Below are 22,047 nucleotides of genomic sequence, written 5' to 3'. Positions count from 1 at the left end.
GCATAAAAGACTCTTAATACATGCTAAGTGAAAGGAAGAACTACCCTCCACAGGATACAATTTCAAGATCTCTGAAGACAAAACAAAGAGGGATTACGATGACAGTGTGGGCAAACAACATCTCCACTGTGCTGATTCACCTCAGTGGGAGAGCTACTCAATCTCCTAGTATTTTACATCACTAACCTCAGACAAATGTGTCTTTGTTGAAAACAGATGAGTTGTACTAGCAACGATACTCTGAATGGTATAGGATCCTAAATGGAACCTGGTGGGAAGAAAGAAGCACAATAAAAATAAATGGAAAAAAAAAGTGTTACCAAAACATGATTATTATGAAGTGTTTATGAAAATATACTGATTCTGTTGTGGATGCCAAAGACACAGGAATGGAATTCCTACCTCCAAGAGGTCAGTCAACAGATAGAAACATCTAACCTTTACTAAAACAGAGGTCTGGATAAAATGTAAATCAACTGAACTAACACATTCTCTACCTTCTTCACAAAGAATCTACTCACATCTTCCAATAACAAACAGCATGCTGTTATGCCATGGAGCAGGGTAGAAGATTCTTAAACTATTCATTTACTGCAGTAAGCATGAATGAGCTGTTTTTCCAACATGTATGACAGCACCACAGTAGCTAATAAGTTGTCTATAACTGTCACCTGCAATCTTAGAAATGAAGTCAAATGTCTAAGTAAGATTAATACTTGAAAGAAAAACAATAATTATTTCATGGTTAAATGTGCGGTATTTTCATAAAATAAATGTCACAGATCAGAATTTGGCACTGTTGAAAATATTTTTGTTCAGCCATAAAACTAAGTTTCAGCCCCTGTGGAAGCTGTGAAAAACTGGGTACCTTTTTTTTGTTTTTGTTTTTGTTGTTTTTTAGTGAGGCAATTGGGGTTAAGTGACTTGCCCAGGGTCACACAGGTAGTAAGTGTTAAGTGTCTGAGGCCGGATTTGAACTCAAGTCCTCCTGACTCCAGGACCGGTGCTCTATCCACTGCGCCACCTAGCTGCCCCTGGGTACCTTTTTTATAGACCAAAGAATCACAGTAATTTCAAGTTAATGCTTTTTTGAACAACTTACTTTTGTACAAGCCTACTCCAGTTCTCTTTGACAAAATCCCATGCCAATAAATGCCCAGCAAAACTTTGGCCAACAGCTTTAATGATGATAGACAGCTTTTGTGATAGGATGATATCTCCATCAAGACTAGCTTTCAATAACCTAAGGAAGAAAGCAGATTTAGCCCCCTTAAATAATTCATAGTTAAAGTTCTTCTTACTGAACCAACAATTCCCAAGTTTAAGTTAGGCATTGTGATAAAAGTCTCCCAGTAATTGCTTTTAACTCAAGGGGAAAAAAAGAGTATAAATTATTTAGCCTGTGATTGATCATCAGAATTAAAGCGGTCTTTAGTTTAAAATGTTCAAAGGATCAAATCAACCAGATAAGCACTGTCAGCATCACATATAAGCCAAGATATTTATAAACGGCTACATCTGAATTTGGGACTATGGAAAAGAAATGCTTCAAGTGTAATAGAACATAGAACTTAATTTAGAACCTGAGTTTCCTAATCACCAATTTGGGACAAATTTTTCTGTAAAACTTCAACTATCTAACTAAAGGTCCTGACTACTACTACTTCTACTTCTTCTTCCTCTTCCTCTTTCCTTCCTTCCTTCCCTCTCTTTCTCTTTCTTTCTTTCTTTCTTTCTTTCTTTCTTTCTTTCTTTCTTTCTTTCTTTCTTTCTTTCTTCCTTCCTTCCTTCCTTCCTTCCTTCCTTCCTTCTCTTTCTTTCTTTCTTTCTTTCTTTCTTTCTTTCTTTCTTTCTTTCTTTCTTTCTTTCTTTCTTTCTTTCTTTCTTTCTTTCTTTCTTTCTTTCTTATTTTTTGAGGCAATTGGGGTTAAGTAACTTGTCCAGGGTCACACAGCTAGTAAATGTCAAGTGTCTGAGGTCAGATTTGAACTCAGGTCCTCCTGACTCCAGGGCTGGTGCTTTATCCACTGTGCCACTTAGTTGCCTCTCTTCTTCATAATTATTAACTTAAATAGCTCCTTAAAACTTCTCCCTGCATCTCATTTACTTCTTTTAGATTTGGAACCTTCCTTCTCCTGGTTCTTAATTCCTTTAACCAGATCCACAGAGACCCTCTGTGCTGAGAGGCACAAGGTAGAGAATTTAGATATTTGACTAGTCCTGCAGTATAGTTTGGATTCCAAAACACTGCCTTAGACAGCTCTTGCTGAATTGTAAACAGATTAAATATCTGAGTACCTAGGAGCTGCCAAGTCTCTTTAAATGAACCTGTGTTAATGAGTACAAAGGTTGCCTGTTCAAATGCATAAACTTTTTGACTTCTATAACTCTCTCTCACACACACACACACCTGTGTTCTCGACCCTTTGAGAGTAACATGGAATAAAATCTAGGATATCAGTATTCTTTGCTGCCATTATAGGTATGTGGCTTTGCCTAGAGAACAAACTATTTGTACAATTTGTATGTATGTATATGTGTGCATGTATATGTATGTGTGCATGTATATGTATAGAAACACACACAAAAATGTGTGTGTGTATGTGTGTATATAAAATTTCCCAATCTTCTTGGTGCCAGGGTTGAAACCTTAAATTAAAAAAAAAAAGTTTTGTAAGTCTATGTTACCAGTTCAACCCAAGAGAAGTCTTTGGACATTGGACTGGGTCTAGAGGGCTCCCCAAAGATATTACCAGGGTCAGCCCAAGCAAAATTGTGAAATAGGAGAAATCTATCTTTAGAATTCTCCCATCTTCCCTGTTCTGTGCTCTCCTTTCCATTCCTAGAGCCCTACCCACGGTACCACCACCAATAACAAAAACTCACATTCATATATCAGTTTAAATTTGAAAAAGGAGGGCTGGCCTGGAGTCAGAAGATCTGAATTCAACTCATTAGCTGTGTGACCCTGAGCAAGTCACTTAACCTGTAAGGGGTAAAATTCTAGCTATACTGTCTAAAATATCTAATGAGTGGTCACCAATAAATTATAAGCTTTAGCAAGAATTAGACTTTTAAGCATTTATTAAGGAGAATAAGAATTTGGTAAAGAGAGAAAGAAAGGCCTAGATTCCTCTATCAAAGGGAGAGCGCATTTCTAGCTCCCTTCTCCACCAGAGTCCTCAGGAAAGAACGCGAGCCAGCGTGCCAGCCTCCCCCTTCCTCCTCCCACAAGCCAACGTCACTTCCTGATGCCAAAGAAAGCTGCATGGTCCTGCCCTCAGAGGCCCTCTTCTCATGTTGGAGCTTTTCTACAGTAAGTCTCCAGCAAGTGGCATCATTCCAATCGTTACAAACCTCTGTCGGCCTCAGCTTCCACTGCAAAATGAAGATAACTGTAGCTCCTTCTTTCCAGGTTTGTTGTGAGGAGCAAATGAAATAATACATGTAAAGTGCTTACCACAGTGCCTGGCACATAGTAAGTGCTTGATAAATGCTTCTGTCCTCCTTCCAACGATGCTATGAGATACACAGCATACTATACACATTTTACAGGGGAGGAAACTAAGGCCCATTTAGAAATAAATGGAAAATAAGGCCCATTTACTTAAGAAATAAAACGACATTTTCAAGATCACAGAGCGGCTAGTGTCAGGACAGTGATAGGAATTAAGGCCTTCCTGACTCCAGTTCCAGTTCTCTGTGCTTGTCTACAGCCCCTCACCATGGTGCTCTAGATAAGCCGGCCTTCTCTGACAGTGACCCAGTCTCCAAAATGGTCTGTTCTTTATATGCTCACCTCCCCCAATACAGACTCTATTCTCTTATAATAAGCTGGCCAATAAGGAGGAAAAATATTTGGTAGAGTGATAATGAAGCCTGAACAGGGCAGGCTTTAACCTCGAAAGAATAAATCTCTAATGACAGACTATAGACACTATGGCATATAAATGGTGAGCAGGGTTCCAAGCACATCCCCTCCCTGTCACCACAGGATACTAACTACACAAGACACTGTCTACTCTGCCCATGTGGGTGAAGCTAACCCCACCAGTCCCTTGTACCTAATTTTCACCATATCTTTTTTTTGGGGGGAGGGGGGGCAATGAGGTTTAAGTGACTTGCCCAGGGTCACACAGCTAGTAAGTGTCAAGTGTCTGAGGCTGGATTTGAACTCAGGTCCTCTGGAATCCAAGGCCAGTGCTTTATCCACTGCGCTACCTAGCTGCCCACCATATCTTAAAAGTACATCCAAGCAACTTAGCAAACTGTGTAAGATGGGTCAACTCACAGAGTTAAGAAATAGCTCATAATGTAAAGGAAGCATATACAAGTAGTGTAAAATTCAAAAAGTATGTGTCTCCTAATTATTTGGTGATTTCATACCAGTGAAGTTTCCGTACATCCTCTGAGCTGGCAAGAGCTTCAAGGATTTTGTTTCTTTCGGCTTCCGATTCTGAAGAGCCATACTTTTCAAACAAGAACGTCCAGCCTGCCTCAGTTTTTGCTCCAACTTTGAACACCACGTGCATGACATCGGTCGGCAGTCTAAAAGAGAGAGAAAGAGAGCCACAAATGAAAAACCAGCACACAGACTGACAGCCAAGCTGAGACTTTCATGGAAGGAGGACATTTCAAGAAGATAAATCTTATCTCAAGCCCCACACAGAGGCAGAGGTAGCTTTACTATGGGGAGCAAAGGAGAAGGTCCAAATCACACAAAATACACCAGCTTAGACACTTCTTGAAGGTATAAATCACACACTGATAAAACATAACCCAGGGAAGAAGAGATGGCTAACAGTATGGTGGTTCTACTTTTCTCTTTATTTGAAGGGATGTGAACATCAAAACCAGCAGCTTTTGTCTGTGCTGAGTCTTCACATTCCAATCCTGTTTCTTTTCTCTCCTGATAACCAGGAACAAGTCAATCTTTCAGCTGAGAAAAATATATAGCTACTTAAAAATAGCCACTGGTGACTAATTCGGCCTCCTCTTAGAAGTACCTTTCTTCCTTTTATCAACAGGCTGGAGGAGCAGAGATGCTTGTCTGAACATATCAATAAGCTCAGATCCTACCTACCAACAAAATCTACCATAGAAAACCCCCAAAAGAGGGGAAAATGAACACCACTCATAGCTTTGCTACATGGATGGCTAAGCAAAATGATCACCTCCTTTCAACAGGTTTTGTTTGTTGGGTTTTTTTTTTTTTTGGTTGGGTAAAGGTGAGGGACATAGGATGGTGTAATAACAATAGAAACACATATATCACCTTTTAGTACCATTGGAATCTACCCAATCTTGAAATAGCTTCAAGGCTTCTGTGCTACAGTTCTCCAGACTATGGGCACAGGCAAAGTCTAACAGGATTGACCGAAGTTCTCTCTTCGATGGGGTCCCCTCATCAGTCCAAGTTTGTTGTCGGATTTGGTGTTGAAGCAATTTTGCCACCCTAGTCTAAAGACAGTATTAGAGGGAAAAGGGAACAATAGGAAACCCATCAATCAACAAGCATTTATTAAAATGTGACTATATGCCAGGCATTGTGCTAACACTGGGAATATGAAGTAAGGCAATAATAGTCTCTGCCCTCAAACTTACATTCTAATGGGTGAGACAACATGTACCTGTCAGTACAGGGTTGATAAAGATACATACAGAGTAGATGGAAGGTCACCTTAGAAAGTTAAGCAGATAATTTCTTAGTAAAACTTTATCGGGGGCAGCTAGGTGGCACAGTGGATAGAGTACCAGTCCTGAATTCAGGAGGACCTGAGTTCAAATCCGGCCTCAGACACTTACTAGCTGTGTGACCCTGGGTAAGCCACTTAACCCCCATAGCCCTGCAAAAAAAATATCACCTTGGTCACCAGTTGAAAACAATGAAGAATATATAGTCCATACACAGAAATGCCAGGAAACTATACTGTGTGACAGTGGGAAAGAAAAGCTCCCTCATTTGGGGGGAGGGAATAACTCTTTAAAAACACTTAAGTGGCTGAGTTTACTTGGTGTAGTTAAGGATTAAATCTTTCAATTTTAACGTGACATTGCTGTTACATCTGAAATAAAGTTAAGTGTTATTTTATTCCGTAAAAAACAAACAAAAAACTTTATAACCAAAGCTCGCTCAGAAGGAAAGGAAAAACAAAGATCATGGTGCAAAGGTTTATTGAGTATCAATTGACTTTTTTATACCTTAAGCTAAATGTATTTTTCCAGTTTATCTTAACACTGCTGATGATATTGCCCCTGATGGGTTGGCTGTGACAGAACTAGTCTGAACCCCAGTAACATCGTCCATGAGGTTGAGGGATGAAAAATGATGGTTGTTTTCTTTCTAGATGCACTATCAAGTGTTCCTGTGTTATCTGTATCAATCAGTGTGCAAAAGCAGCAGTGGCAGGGGTAGGAGAGATGGTCTCTTAGGTCCCTCCCAGTTCTAAGTCTATGACCCTGAGGACATGTGAAAGTCTGGAGACATAATTTGGAATTGTGGAAAAATACTGGATTTGGAGTCAGTGAAACCCATTTCAAAGCCTGTTCCTGCTACTTACTACAAATAACAGCAACAACTTGAGTTTCAGTTTCTTCATCTGTAAAGCCAAGAGGCAAAGACTAAAGCTCTAAAGTCCTTTCTTTCACCAGTATTCTGAGATCCTATAATATTTATGTTTCTTTATAAGGAAGGTAAGAGGAACCATTCTGCCTCATTCCTCACTTGCCAATTTAAATTGAAGACTTTTAAAATAGGATGTTCATGTTCTTACCTGCCCTTTTATTTCACCCAAAATGATTTCTAAAAATGATGTAATAGAGGATAGCATAACAAAATAGAAAGCAAAATTCAATAATATGTTGCTTATACATTTGAACCATAAAATTCCATAGAGCTACAATAAAGGGCTTTGGCTGAAGTAAAGACTTAAGAACTCGGATCAATCTGATGGCCAACCATGATCCCAGAGGCCCAATGATGAAACATGCTACCCACTTCCTGATAGAGGTGATGGATTTTTGGACACGGTCAAGGAGAGAATTTGCTTTGCTTGACTATATATATGTATTATACATGTGTTACTGATTCTGACTTGGTGACATCATTTTGTGCTCTTTAAGCATAAAAGACAACAACCAGATGTGTTGCAAGAATTTGTTTTTCAGGGTTTTTTTTGTTTGTTTTTTGATGAGGAGGTAGGAAGGAGAGAGAATTCGTGCTTTTCTAAGTTATGAAAAGTACAATAAAAGTTACGCTAAAAAAATCAAAATGATGCGACAAGATGGTTTATGTGTAAAACTATGTACACTATTGGATCATCACTGTTGGACAACGAACAATTCAATCAATCGAGGACCTGTGATTTCATTGTAGGAAACTACGCAAACAATAAGCTGTTTATGATAGCAGATAAGATATAGGGCATTGCCTGAGAGGTTAGTACTCCTTCCATGGTCACAGAGCTCATCATTGTTTCAGAGGTGAGATGAACATAGGTTTCCCTGACTTCAAGTTCAGAGCTCTCCCCATGACATCAAGGCTGCCTCCAAAGATAAAAGGCTGTTTTTGGCTTCTTGCTGACATTTATTCTAGATGGTGACTATTCCTGACTTCCTGTCTGGGTCTCCTATGACTAGGAGTGGATTGTAGGAAGCATTTTTTTTTCCTGGCACATATGAGAAAAAGCAGCTTTATTCTTTGGAAGGACTAAGAACAAGTTTGAAGGTTTTAGAATTAGAAGTAAGCTGGAACCTGGATGGTCCTGGCTCCATGACCATGTCATAAGACCTATAAAAGGATGAAAAGAAAGCACACTTCTTCACTGGAAGATAAAAGTTTAAGTGTATAGAAATTAAAAACATTAAAATAGGTTTTTAATTTATACACCAGTACTCTGGACAAAATCACCTACCCCATTCTAGTGGCAGGTGAGACATGTCTGGTTAACTCTGAAAGGTCATTGTTACTAATTTGGTTAGTTAACTTTTTCTTCCTTCCCCCTAAATGATGAAAATGATTTCTATTGTACAGAATATGGAAGTATTTTCAAACTGCAAACTCTTACTGGGGGGTGGGGGTGACTGACAAATACTGTCAAATGAAATATGCATTTCCATATGTTACTAAAGTGATGACACACAGTCTATAGGCAGCTAGGTGGTGCAGTAAAAGTCAGGAAGACACCTCTTTGTGAGTTCAAATCTGGCCTCAGATGCTTACTAGCTGTGTGACCTTGGACAAGTCACTTAACTCTGCTTGCCTCAGCTGTAAAATGGGGGTGATCATAGCATCTACATCCTAGGGCTGCTGTAAGGCTCAAATGAAATATTCATGAGGAGCTCAGAACAGTATCTGGCAAATAATAAGGGCTAAATACATGCTTATTAACTTCCTTCTTCATCTGTGTGGTCTGAGATTCTGTCAAGAGCATACATTTTGCAAAAACAAAATTGGGAAAGGCCTCTCTCATTCCTTTTAATTCTCACCAGCCTCAGAACACTCCATCCTCTGTAGCATTTGGTGGGGAGGGGGAACTGGACAACCCTTAGGAAAACACTAAATCATGAAAGAAACTAACCTGAAGATAGACAGACTTGGCTCAGACTGGGCCATCCATTTTCAGAAACTCATAAAAATATGAATAAAGCAGTGGTGGAAACAAAAATGTCTGGTAATGTCAGGTCCCAAAATGAGACTTAACAGAGAATCTATGGGGCAGAATGCTAGCTTTGTCTTAATTTTGTTCTTTCTCCTACTTTCTCATCAATGTAAGTTATGATACTCTGAAGGCACCCTTAATCAGGGGACCAGTGGGGAAGAGGCTGGTTTTTGCCAGTAAAATTTGATAGGATTTCACATCTTTTACAACATACAACTGACTGAAAGATGTATCAAACATATGATCTCTCTGTGTTTACAATTTATTGATGATAAAGATGTGTTTAATTTGGTAAAGATGCAGCCTTAAAGGATCTCATACAATATGGTATCTCATACACACACGTAATAAGTAATACTGTTGCTTGGTTGTTTCAGTCATGCCCAACTCTTTACAACCCAATTTGGGTTTTTTTTGGCAAAGACACTGGAGTGGTTTGCCATTTCCATTTCCAGCTCATTTTACAGATAAAGAAATGGAGGCAAACAGGGCAAAGTGACTTGCCCAGGATTATACAGCTAGCAAATGTCTGAGGGCAGCCAGATTTGAATGATTGTTTCTATTTTATATTAATAACCAACAGAGGAAGGTTGTGGGGGGACGATCCAGGTGTGGTTTTTTTTCCTTTCCTATTTCTTCAACCTTGCTTCAAAATTTACCTCACCTAGACCATCTTTTATCTAGGTGGAAAACCTATTAAAAAACCTTACAAAGACAATGTAATCTAGGTCAATTCTGGCCCATTCAGTCAAGCTTGGGTGGAGGTAGATCCCTTTGTCTAGAATGCCCCAGGTTGGGGTGGTCTGGGTGAAGAGGGGTAAGAGTGACAAAATCAAAGTCACATTCCCCCAGACCCTGATTAGAATACGTCCACTTTTCATTATAATATTCATTCTCTCATTAATTGTTTTTTCGGTGTTTTGTTTTGTTTTGTTTTGCAGGGCAATTGGGGTTAAGTGACTTGCTCAGCTAGTAAGTGTCAAGTGTCTGAGGCTGGATTTGAACTCAGGTTCTCCTGAATCCAGGGCCAGTGCTCTATCCACTGCACCACCTAGCTGCCCCTCTCATTAACTGTTAACCAATCAGAGCTGATTTCTCCCTGTTGGGAACACTTACTCTTCAAGGGTATATAAGCACCAAGAGGTCTCCATGAGGGGTCTTTGGTTTACAAGAGAAAGCCAAATGACCATCCTTTTATTAATTATTCACTAGGCATACTTAATAAAATGATTAATTACCCAGATATTTTGTCTCTTGAACTTTTTATCCATCACAGGTCTTCCTGACTCCAGGCCCTGCACTCTATTTACTGCACCACCTAGCTGCCCCTGTATGTATGTGTATACACACACATTAAATCTAAATCTGTTTAATAAAAACAGTTTTATTCCAATGATCAATTGTATAATTTCTACTTGAATAAAGGGACTTAAAATTCCCTGGAAGCTAAAGGAGAGAATTGTGTTTAATGTCCCTCTAATTTTAAAAATCACATCATGGAAGAGATCCAGGGTGGAGTTAAATTTCAAAGAGGGATTTCTTATAGATAGTAAGGCTCTCTGGAGGCTATTTTGTAGATCACATTATGCTGCTGCATCAAATCCCAGAGAAAAGAAATTTTTCCTTGAGACCCCAAAGCCCTTTAACCTAACTATCCACACAGGAATAACAAATATCTATCTAGTTTGTGTATATGAAGTTAGATGGTCAACTTGTAGAGCTTAGCCATTGGATGTGTGTGCACATATACATATGAACTTGTGTAAACACTGGAAATGGATGTGTTGGACCCAGAATTAAATAGGAGAAGATCAAACTGGATTGCTAACAGGAAATTGCATGGCTATATTAATGACCCCATAATATTATGTAAAACGATGGTCCACATTTTTAATACTAATATTTTGTTGTTGTATGACTGAGATATTCTCTGAAGAAATAAAATTAAGTCTCATTCAGAAGAAAATGGAGAGAGGCATGGCATATATGAGTATGTTGCCATATGTAACAAATAAGGCATTATGAAGAACTGGAGTAACAGATGTTATTAAAAAATGTTTAACTGAAAAAAGATGACAGGTTAATTACATGATGAAAACATGGGATGGATGGACATATGCCACATTGGTATCCTTGGAATATCAGGAATAGATGAGGAAAGCCTACAGAACATTTGGTGGATCCTATGGAAAATGTATGAGAGGGCATGACCGGATGGCAATCTGAACTCCTACAGAGAAGATCCAGATCAATGATATCATGGTTCATGTGAATATGTGTGTAGGGAACAACACAACTAAAATATTTTTAAATCTGTCCCTGTCCCTCAATCTCCCTTTTTGAACATGTGTACCTTCCCTATCTGCCTGAACCTATGGCAGCCACTAGGTCTTCAAGAGGCATGATCATTTTCCTCATTATGCTGGTAGCTTTCATCTACTTGTCATAAACTGGTGAAAAGCAAGAACTTTGGGGCAGCTAGGTGGCGCAGTGGATAGAGCACTGGCTCTGGAGTCAGGAGGACCTGAGTTCAAATCTGGCCTCAGACACTTGACACTTACTAGCTGTGTGACCCTGGGCAAGTCACTTAACTCCAATTGCCTCACCAAAAAAAAAAAAAAGAAAAAAAAAGGCAAGAACTTTTAGACTTCTTGACATGCAGTGCCATTTACCTTTATAGATGCTAAAATATTAGTGTTCAACAGAACCTCAGAGGCCAACTAGCCTTCACACCCTCATTTATTAATGGCTAATTTGATGTGAAATTTGCCCAAACTCAAAACATCAAAATGATAGAAGAGCCAGAGCTCCTGACTTCCAATCCAGTCCAGAATTCTTTCCATTATACCATATTTCTTCTCACTTATTAGTAATTGATATTTTCCAAATAAACTCTACTTTAACCTTACTGTGAAATATTAACAAAATTACCATACATTTTTATGTTCCTAAATTAGCAAAGACTATTTTAGATCTTTACAGTACAGGTTCTGAACAGAGTAGGTGCTTAATATGTTATTTTTTTCAGGGCTTTAAAAACACACATTTGGATGTTTTTCCTAGGACACCAATGGTTGTTGAAGGCAGGGTGGCAAGAACCAACCTTTACATTTTTGGGCAATTCTCTCTCTTCACAGCAAACAATTAAACAGCTGTTGATGCTTCTAGAGTTCTCAGAGATGGCAGCATATTAATGCTCTGTTTTTCTAACTTTAAGGTGCACATGGTTGGCTGTAGGTCCCTCACAGCTGCATCTTGTCACACAGGCCAGGAATAGCAGAAACTATAACTTATGCCCGACTTTTTTTTTTTTTTTAAATGAGAAAAAGTGTCAGAACGCTACACAAGCTAAAAACTCCCATCTTGATTTACTGCTTTAATTCTGATTAGCTTTGTCCTGGCAGGCCCTGAGAATTCTTTCTGGGGTCAAATGGGTGTTTCCCCCCTCTTCAAGGTGATTGCTTTCCTGACTCCTTAGGGAAGACGCTTTGCTCAGTGCCTCACAAAATGCAAAAAAGTAGATTATTTGGGATTCCTACTTAACTGTATACACTAGTCAGATCTATCAGATGTATTAACCTACAGAGGTCAAAAGTACACCCAGAGACTCATCATTATGGGCAGCTTTGGTGAAAGATAATGAAATAAAATTGGAATAAATGGATTACAAATAAAATTTGAAACAGGGACCCAGGATTCACAGGCAGTAGGTAGCCCAAGTCATTGTCACAACAGCCAGAGAGAGATTTTCATCCCCTGACCACCCAAGACTTTACAGCAAAAATAGTAATCCACATATTTTAGATGGGAATTTTGAGAGAAATTTGCCTAACTGCTATATACTCCAAAGCAACAATCATCAAAACTATTTAGTATTGTTTTAAAAAAAAATAGAAAATTTCATCAAAGGCAGATCAGGTAAGCAAGATCCCGAAGCAACTGGATACAGTAGCATAACCTTTGATAAATTCAAGGACACACAATACAGAGGGTATGGCCTCACTTCAGGGAAGATTGAAAGCAGTCTGGGAGATATTAAGCTTAGATCAACAACTCACACCATATACCACAATAAGCTCCAAATGGATGTATTACCTAGACATAAAAGGTATATCATAAACAAATCAGGGACAGAAAGAGATGCCTTTCACAACTTAAGACAAGGGAGGAGTTTTCATTAAACAATGGATAGAGGATGAGAGGAAATAAAACAGACAACTTTGTTTACATACAATTGAATTGTTTTTTAAAAAACAAAAAGATCAGAAGGAAAACAATTAAGTGGGAAAATTTTTGCATCCTTGTTGTATAAGGAATTGATACAAATATATAAGAACAAAAAAAATTCTCAATAAACTGTCAAAAAATCCATTAACTGGGACACAGCTGAACAAATTAGACTATATGAACGTAATGTAAGAAAAGACTATAAAGATGAATTCAGAGAACCCTGGGAATGCTCATGTGAACTAATGAAGAGTAAAGTAACCAGAACCAGAACTACTGATATAATGTCCACAACAGCGTAGAGAAAAATAACTCTGAAAGACTTCAAAATTGATCAGTGCAATGCCCAACCACAGCACCAGAAGACTGATGATGAGACCAGCCTCCTACCTCTTGGTGGAAAGGTAGGAGATTATAGATGCAGGAGACATATGTTTTCAGGCATGACCAGTACAATATGAATATATTTTGCCTGATGAAACTTGTTTGCTACAAGGGAGAGTTCTGGGGGAGTAATGATAATGCTACCCTCCCCACAAAAGAAAATAAATAAAAGAATGACAAAAAAAATTAAGAAAGCAAAAGGAAGCTGAGAAGGGACAGACTACCACAATTAAATTTTTATATAGATATAAACTATATAAATCTGAATATCTATATTTCAAAAAGCCACATGCAATAGGAAAAATACAGAAACATTGAGAAGAATGACTGTGTTTTGATTGTCAAGACACTTTCATTCTGGCTCATCAAATCTCCTTTTATTTATTTATTTGTTTGTTTGTTTGTTTGTGAGGCAATGAGGGTTAAGTGACTTGCCCAGGGTCACACAGCTAGTAAATGTTAAGTGTCTGAAGCCGGATTTGAACTCAGGTCCTCCTGAATCCAGGGCCAGTGCTGTATCCACTGCACCACCTAGCTTCCCCAAATCTCCTTTTTTTTTTTTTTTTGTGGGGCAATGAAGGTTAAGTGACTTGCACACAGCTAGTAAGTGTCAAGTGTCTGAGGCTGGATTTGAACTCAGGTACTCCTGAATCGAGGGCCAGTGCTTTATCCACTGTGCCACCTAGCTGCCCCAAATCTCCTTTTAAGATGAAGATTTCACAACTGTTAAACTGAGGGAAATGAAACTTGATTAGGTGAATAACAATCCATTATTGCTGGGAAGGAGGAACAAACTAGGAATTAATATTCAAGTTCACAGACAAGTAAAGCTATAGAAAATGCAAACATACCACCATTCTTTTGGCTAGCTCTATCTCTCCAATCTTTTCAAGCAGATCATAGATAATAGTGGTTTGGAAGAGGGCTTCAGTGATTGGTGCAGTGTGAGTTTCATTTCCAAGGTAATCAATCAGATCAAAGGCCTTTTTCAGAGACACCTTTCCTAGGCTAAAGTGTCAGAAAATATGGAAAAAAGAATTAATCAGGAGAGAGACAAACCAATTATATGAAATTTAAATTGAATCATGGCATCTAGAAAAAAATAGGTTTAAATTTTCTTGATCAAGTTTAGGTAAGGATGAAGATGAAAACATATTTCACAAAGAAGGGGTAAATGGAATGATAGCAGTTAATTTTTGAACCAATAAATCACTTGAAAATAGCTGTTCATCTGGGAAAAGTATTAAATGTTCTTTGACAGCAGGGAGAGGACTGATTTCAATTTAGACCTTCTGGAAAGAGGTAAGAGAGATAAGCAATATTATTTTTTTCCTTTTGGCATACATTTTTTTGGACTTTTTCACAAAGCTGTAAAGCTGTTGTACAGAACTCGTATTTTTCAGAAAAAAATCTTACAATAGTCAGGGTGAGTTAGGGTCATAAAGGAGAACCATAAAAGTGGGAAAAGATTATTCAATATAAAGGAAAATAAATGATGATCAGTAACTGTCAGAGCACTGCCCCTGAAAACAACAACAAAAAACCAACCCTTTTCTTTTTCAGTCAAAGGACCATTGGAAAAAGAAGAGCAAAATATCTGTGTACTAAATTTTAGACCTGGATAAGACCTTACCCTAAAGGCCCTCAATTTATATATAGGTAAAGTAAATCTCCAACCAGTGTGGAGATTTATTCAAGTCAACTGCAATGGTTCACTACTGCCTACTGAATCAAAGCCTTCTTTAATTTCACATGACCCCACCTAGCTACTTTTGTTTTTCCTAAGACCTCCATACTCTAAAATAAGCGCTCTTTGGCAAAGCCACAAGGTCTTTCCTGAATAGTGTCCAATCTCTGCATATTCCCGCTTCTCTGCCTTCAATTATGCCAGTCCTCCGGTCTAGAATAAACCCTTCCTTCACAGAAGCCCATCCTAATCTCACCCACCCTTTAAGGCCCAACTCAAACTGCATCTTTCTGCTGACTGTTCTGGTCTACCACCACTTAATACCAGATAGCATAGCATTTATTTATTTACATTGTTTTTCCCAGTGTTAAGCATAACCTCAGTTTCACTGTAACCTTTAAGGAGAAAGGTCATGTCTTACATTTATTTTGTTTGTCAGATTAGGCTAAAACAACCTAACTGCCTAGATATTTTAAAACTCTACAAAGGATTATGCATCCCATAAGATCATTGTTATTCTCACCTTAAGAAAGAAGACTACATTTGAAAGGAAAAAGAAAAAACAAAACACTGCAGTGGTATAAGTAGAACTATATACCAGCCTGGGAAACACCTAGGTTTTATCAGATGCCATTGAAATTAATGACTAAATATTAAGTGCAACATTTAAACTATGGGCATTTTAAAAATAATTTCCTTAAAAACTAGACTATTCAAAAAACAAACTATTATCATTATTGAGAGAAGTGATTATTATTCTATTAATAACCAATTATTAAATTAAGAGAGGTTTTTCCTTTCTGTTTCCTCATTTGGGGACCAGTCCCTATGGGTCATTCAGCCCATCTCTGAAGGACAAGGCACATGGATGGGATTGGCCTAATTCTTTTTTTTTTTTTTTTTTTGCAGGGCAATGGGGGTTAAGTGACTTGCCCAGGGTCACACAGCTAGTAAGTGTTAAGTGTCTGAGGCCGGATTTGAACTCAGGTACTCCTGAATCCAGGGCCGGTGCTTTAACCACTGCGCCATCTAGCTGCCCCCGGCCTAATTCTTTAGATACAAGCTCTATCTCTCCATCTTGAACAGGACCCCAACTAAGAGATCTTACTTTTGTTTATGGTATAAACAGACTCTAATCTGGTGAATTCCAGCCCCAAACCATTAACGTCCATGCCCTTGTACTCCTCCACTGCTCTAGCTCATGAAAGAGAAAACCAACCAGAGAGATCTAGATAGAAATGGATTCCTTTGTCCAGATTGCTGGAGGTGGCCGAGTTTCATGATGAAGCCATGTTCTCAGCAGGAGGAGCTGAAGACTTTTAGCCCACCTCCTCATTAATATGTCTGCTTCCTCACTAACTGTTCACCAATCAAGGTTGATTTTTTTTTTTTAGAATTTTATTTTCCAAATTACACATAAAAGCAAATTTTGAAGTCAATTTTTAAAAAAACTTTGTGTTCCAACTTCTCTTCCTCCCTCCATTCCCACCCCCACCCCAAGACTCAAGCAATTCAATATAAATTATATGTGAGTAGTCATGGAAAACAACTCTACATTAGCTAGGTTGTGAGAGAAAACAAATAAAAACAAAACTTCAGATTGAGGAATTGTCAAAAAAAAAATGTGTTTCAGTCTGTTTTCAGATACCATCAGTTCTTTCTCTTTAAATGGATTGCAATTTTTATAATTTCTTCAGAGTTATATTGGATCATTGCCTTTCTGAAAATAAGCATGTGCTTCCCAGGAGATCATCTTACACTAATGCTGTTATTCTGTATACAGTACATTTCTCTCTGCTTCAGTTCATGTGGGTCTTTCCAGGTTTTTCTGATAGCCAAGGTTGACTTTTACCTGTCAGAGTACCACCTTTTCTAAAGGTATTTAAGCATTCTGGGATCTCCATGGTTTTGTCTTTGGTTACTAAGAGAAATCACTGACCATCAACTTATTATCAGCTAGCCTAACTAATAAATTACCCAGAAACTCTGTCTTATGGGCTTTTCATTCATCTCCTTATCATCATCATCAATATATTAATATATATGTGGCACATAGTAAGCAGTTAATAAATGCTTGTTAATGGTTGACTGAATCACAATTCATTTAGCAACTACTGTCTTGACATTAACTGCTTTCCAGGTCTAAAATATACTCCTCACTACTCATTCCTTCCTTTAAGACTCCCCTAAAATGCCACATTTCTAGATGAAATTTTTTCTGATCCCCTCAGATGATAGGGCCTTTCCCTCAAAAACTACCTTGTATCTGTATCTAAAAGCATATATATCCAGACGTTGACTCCCTCACTAGACTAAGCTCCTTGTGGGTAGTGTCTTTTACTATTATATATTGGGGTTTTTGTTTTGTTTTGGGTTTTTTTGCGGGGCAATGGGGGTTAAGTGACTTGCCCAGGGTCACACAAGCTAGTAAGTGTCAAGTGTCTGAGGCCGGATTTGAACTCAGGTCCTCCTGAATCCAGGGCCGGTAATTTATCCACTGTGCCACGTAGCTGCCCCCAAGTCTTTTACTATTGACTTTGAATCCCCAGCTCTTATTACAATGCTTGGAATATAATGCTTAATAAATGCTTGCTGACTGAGTGTGAAATCTCTCTTACTTTGTCATGAATTGTAACTGAAATCCTTTATTTAAATTTGTATTTGTTTTTGTCTTCTCTCCTCAACTAGATTCAAAGATCCTTGGGAACAGGTCTTGGGTTTTACATTTCTGGATAACCCCTCCAGCACTCTGAAAAGTGGAATTCATGGTAGGCATTAAATATTTATTGGTTTGATTTTTCAACATTTTTCAAGGACTCATGTCAAGAAGAAATAATTCCTTACCTTGAAAGTTCAAAAATATTGTTGATAAGGCCAGCTCGGTCTTTGTCACTCAAGACACTAATGTTTCTTTGCAATTGCTTAATTAGTGCTTCCCAGTCATCTTCTGCATAGTGTACTATGTAGTACCCAGTCATATCCACATTGAACTTAACCCACTGTACTTCTTCTGTAAGATTGAGGACATCTAATTCAGAAAAAAGAGAGAGAAAGGAGGGAAGAAGAGTATAGATTGTTAGTTATTAAGTGGTAGCTTCATTCTGTTTCAAAATTAGCAATTTCCCATTTAAAATATTTTTTTTCTAGGAAATCAATTTCATATTCATTATTATCCTGCTTATAACACAACAATGTAGTAGTAAAACAAGCTCATTACATCTCTAAAATTTCTCAGAAAAGGCTGACTGGAAGGAAATGTCCACTTACAGATGGCTGATAAGCAACATGACACAATGTCAACATAGCACTAGAATCCAGATGACAGATAGAATACTGCTTGTCATTGAGGTATCAGCATACAAAGCAATGGGGCCAATGATTTATTTTATTTCTGTTTTTGGTTTTTTTGTGAGGCAATGAGGGTTAAGTGACTTGTCCAGGGTCACACAGTGTCAAGCGTCTGAACTAAGGTTCTCCTGAATCCAGGGCCAGTGCTTTATCCACTGTGCCACCTAGCTGCCCCCTCCAATGATATACATTTTTTTCAATGATATATTTTTTTTAAAAAGGAGGTACTACTTTAAAGCAATTAATGAGTTCTGTTTGTATTTTCCATATCTTCCAAATGATTTTGAATAGTGACTCAAACTACAGGCATGGAGAAACAGTGAAAATGTACAAGAGTTATTATATCCTATAGTTAAAGCCAGAGGAGGCGACTCTGGTGTGTTAACACAATCAGTAGAAGAATGACAGTTTCGTTTCTGTGTATTGTTAATGTGATCAAACTACAAACTTAAAAGCAGATGAAATGCCTCAATATTGGTTTACAGAGTATTTGTCAGAGTAATGAAAAGTCAATTACTGTTTTTATAAAGGAACATTTGGGTTGTACTCGCCATAAAATGGCAGACCAGTAAGAAATCACTGAATCAGTCTGTCAATAAGCATTTATAAGTGCCAGCTTTGTGCCTGGTACTGTGCTAAGTTCTGAGAAACAGAAATAAAGACAAAAACATGGTCCCAACATTCAAAGAGTTTATATTCTTCAATCCATCTTCATTCTTCTCCAGGCTGCCCTGCTGCCTCATCTCCACAGAGCTTTGTCTACCATGCCACAGAAAACTTCACCCTGGAAGCTCATTCTACCCCGGGCAACTGGACAACTTCTCACACTGGAAGTATCCTTCACCTTTGTGGCTACTTTCTCTGGTTAGCTGGTTCCTCCCCAAACCTGCAGTTTAAGCAGGAGGCTCGGGCCAATTATATTTTCATCCCTCTCTAGGCTGTACTGCTGACTCCTCTCCAAAGGACTTTATTACGCCCAGGCCAGGTACCTTCACCTCCCTCCCCCAATAAGGGCTGTCTATCTTTCTGCTTGTATTTATTCCCAGCACTTAGCAAAGTCCCCGGAACATAGTAGGTCTTAATAAATGCTTGTCAACTTGTTGACTGATAGTCTAATTGGGAAGGCATCATAAAAATTATTACACACATGCAAGATATCAATAAACATTTATTAAGTGCCTACTGTGGGCTAAATAAGTATAGTGCTAAGTGCTAGGAATACAGAGGTAGAAAACAGTCCTTCCCCTCAAGGATCTCACAACCTAAATGGAGGAGACAATGCACAAATATATACAAACAAGTTATATATGGGATAAATAGGGAATAATTAACAGAGAGAAGGAATTAGAATTAAGAGGGGTTGTGGAAGGCTTCCTGTAGAAAGCGGGATTTTTGTTGGGACTTAAAAGGAAGCCAAGGAGGCCAAAAGTCAGAGAGGAGGGGGGGGAGTGTTCCAGGCATGGGGGAGGGCCAGAGAACATGCCCAGAGCTGAGAGATTATCCAGTTCATGAAACAGGAGGCTGGTGTCACTGGATCGAAGGGTATGTGTCAGGGAATATAAGGAGACTGGAAAGGTAAGAGTGGGCTAGGTTATGAAAGACTTTGAATGCCAAAGAGAAGATTTTTGTATTTGATACTGGAGGTGACAGAAAGCCACTAGAGCTTACTGAATAGCAGGTGACATAGTCAGACCTGCACTTTATAGAGAAATAACTTTAGTGGCTAAATCGAGGATGGACTGAAGTGGGGAGAGGTTGGGTCTGCACCCACCAGCAGGTTATTAAGTGATTGAGACACAAGGTAAACTAGAGAGATGACATATTAGAAAGATGTTACAAAGATGAAATTGGCTAACCTTGACAACAGACCGGTTATGGAGGGTGAAAGATAGTGAGGAGTCCTTGCAAGCATGAGAACCTGCAAGGAGGGTGGGATGCCCTCCACAATAATAGCAAAGGTAGGAAAGGGGGAGGTTTTAGAGGGGAAGCTATTAAGTTCTGTTTTGCACATCCCTTTCGAGATGTCTGAAAGGCAGCTGGAGGTGTGAGATTGGAGATCAGCAGAGAGTCTGGGGCAGGATAGGTAGACCTGAGAATATCTAGCATAGACATGACAATGCACAGGAGCTGATGAGATCACCGAGTGAAGTAGTATGGAGGGAGGAGAGGACAGGACAGGACAGGACAGGACCCAGGACAAAACCCTGAGGGACATCTATGGTTAGAGGATGTGTCTGGATTGAAGACTCAACAGAAAAGACTTAGAGGAAACAGTCAAGACAGGTAGGAAGAACCAGGAGAGAGTGATGTCCTAAAAACTTAGAGGAGAGTTTCAAGGAAGAGGGTGATCAATAGTGTCAGAGGCTACAGAGACTGCTTTTTTTTTGTGTGTGTGTGAGGCAATTGGGGTTAAGTGACTTGCCCAGGGTCACACAGCTAGTAAGTTCCAAGTGTCTGAGGCTGGATTTGAACTCAGATCCTCCTGAATCCAGGGCCCGTGATCACTGTGCCACCTAGCTGCCCCACTATAGAGACTTCTAAGAAAATGAAGATTGATTAAGTCATTATAGTTGGTTACTAAGAGATCATCAGTAAGTTTGGAAAGTTGCAGTGGAATGACAAGGTCAGAAGCCAGACTGTAAGAGATTTAGAAGAGAAAAGAGAAAAAGTAGAAGCACCTATTATAGACAGACTTTACAACAAGTTTAGCCACAAAGGGCAAAAAAGATATAAAATAACAGTAGCAAGGATGGAAGGATCATTTTTGTTGTTGGGTTTTTTTTTTTCAGAATAGGAGAGACATTGGCATGTTTGCAGGCAGTAGGACAAGAGTGAGAAGAGAGGGAGAGACTGAAACTAAGTGACAGAGTGGGGATGACAGGGGACAATATATTGGAGGAGATGAGAAGAAAAAGGATCATTTGAGCAAGTAGAGGGGTTGCCTAAGTAAGGAGCAAGGCCATTTTATCATGTGAGACAGTGGTGATTGAGAGTATAATTTGTGTCATTTCTTCTGTTCCTATTCCATTTTTCACAATCAATACCTTGTGTGAATAGGTCAGGTTAGAGTTATTTTAATTTCATAACATATCCTGTTCTCATTTTTGTTCTTTCTTCTAGCTCTGCATTAAATTTTATCTTTGTTCTAACAAGTCAATGGTCTGAAAAGGCATAGATGGTTGATTTCCTAATGTCTCCTCCATCAGTAACTAATCATTTTTATCTGCTAAAATATGATCAATTTGATCTCTTATGAGATGTTATTTGACATTATCCAGCACCCACTAATTCTTCTCTTAAATAAAATACTAATGATATATATGTGTGAGACTCCTGTGTTGCCTACAAGTTTGGCTTCTTTCAATCTTTATTCCTGATCCATATTTTCCAACGTATTTTTCATTATCCACGCCTAAACTCATTACTGAATTTGAGTCAATGAATAGCATGTTAAAAGATGACTTAAATTTGGACAGTCATCAATTTTTTTCATAGGCTTTCTCTGTCTAATTACTGTCCAATTATGTTGCTCTTTTTGCAAATACTTATCACTGAACATCTCTGTGTGACCCTAGACAAGTCACTTAACCCTGTTTGCCTCAGTTATTCATCTGTAAAATGAGCTGGAGAAGGAAATGGCAAACTGCTCCAGTATCTCTGCCAAGAAAACCCCAAATGGGATCACAAAGAGTCAGGCACAACTGAAATGACTGAACAACAAATCATGGATGTTGCAATATG

The 22,047-nt window shown here is 38.6% G+C and overlaps 1 protein-coding gene across 1 annotated transcript in view; it reads right to left on the bottom strand.

The window, feature by feature from the left end:
• The window catches only part of LOC122726181 (leucyl and cystinyl aminopeptidase), a 131,661-nt gene that overhangs the window by 7,111 nt on the left and 102,503 nt on the right, over positions 1 to 22,047 (bottom strand). The window contains exons 12-17 of the mRNA XM_043963732.1: positions 17,803 to 17,986; positions 14,123 to 14,279; positions 5,276 to 5,460; positions 4,387 to 4,548; positions 1,103 to 1,243; positions 187 to 268 (exon numbers count right to left, since the gene is read on the bottom strand). Coding sequence (XP_043819667.1) covers positions 187 to 268; positions 1,103 to 1,243; positions 4,387 to 4,548; positions 5,276 to 5,460; positions 14,123 to 14,279; positions 17,803 to 17,986 — 911 coding nt within the window. The remainder of the gene's footprint in view (positions 1 to 186; positions 269 to 1,102; positions 1,244 to 4,386; positions 4,549 to 5,275; positions 5,461 to 14,122; positions 14,280 to 17,802; positions 17,987 to 22,047) is intronic.

This window comes from Dromiciops gliroides, chromosome 1 (assembly GCF_019393635.1).
Source record: "Dromiciops gliroides isolate mDroGli1 chromosome 1, mDroGli1.pri, whole genome shotgun sequence".
NCBI lineage: Eukaryota > Metazoa > Chordata > Mammalia > Microbiotheria > Microbiotheriidae > Dromiciops > Dromiciops gliroides.
The sequence above is the reverse complement of the archived record's forward strand: the minus strand, read 5'-3'. Positions and strand labels throughout refer to the sequence as shown.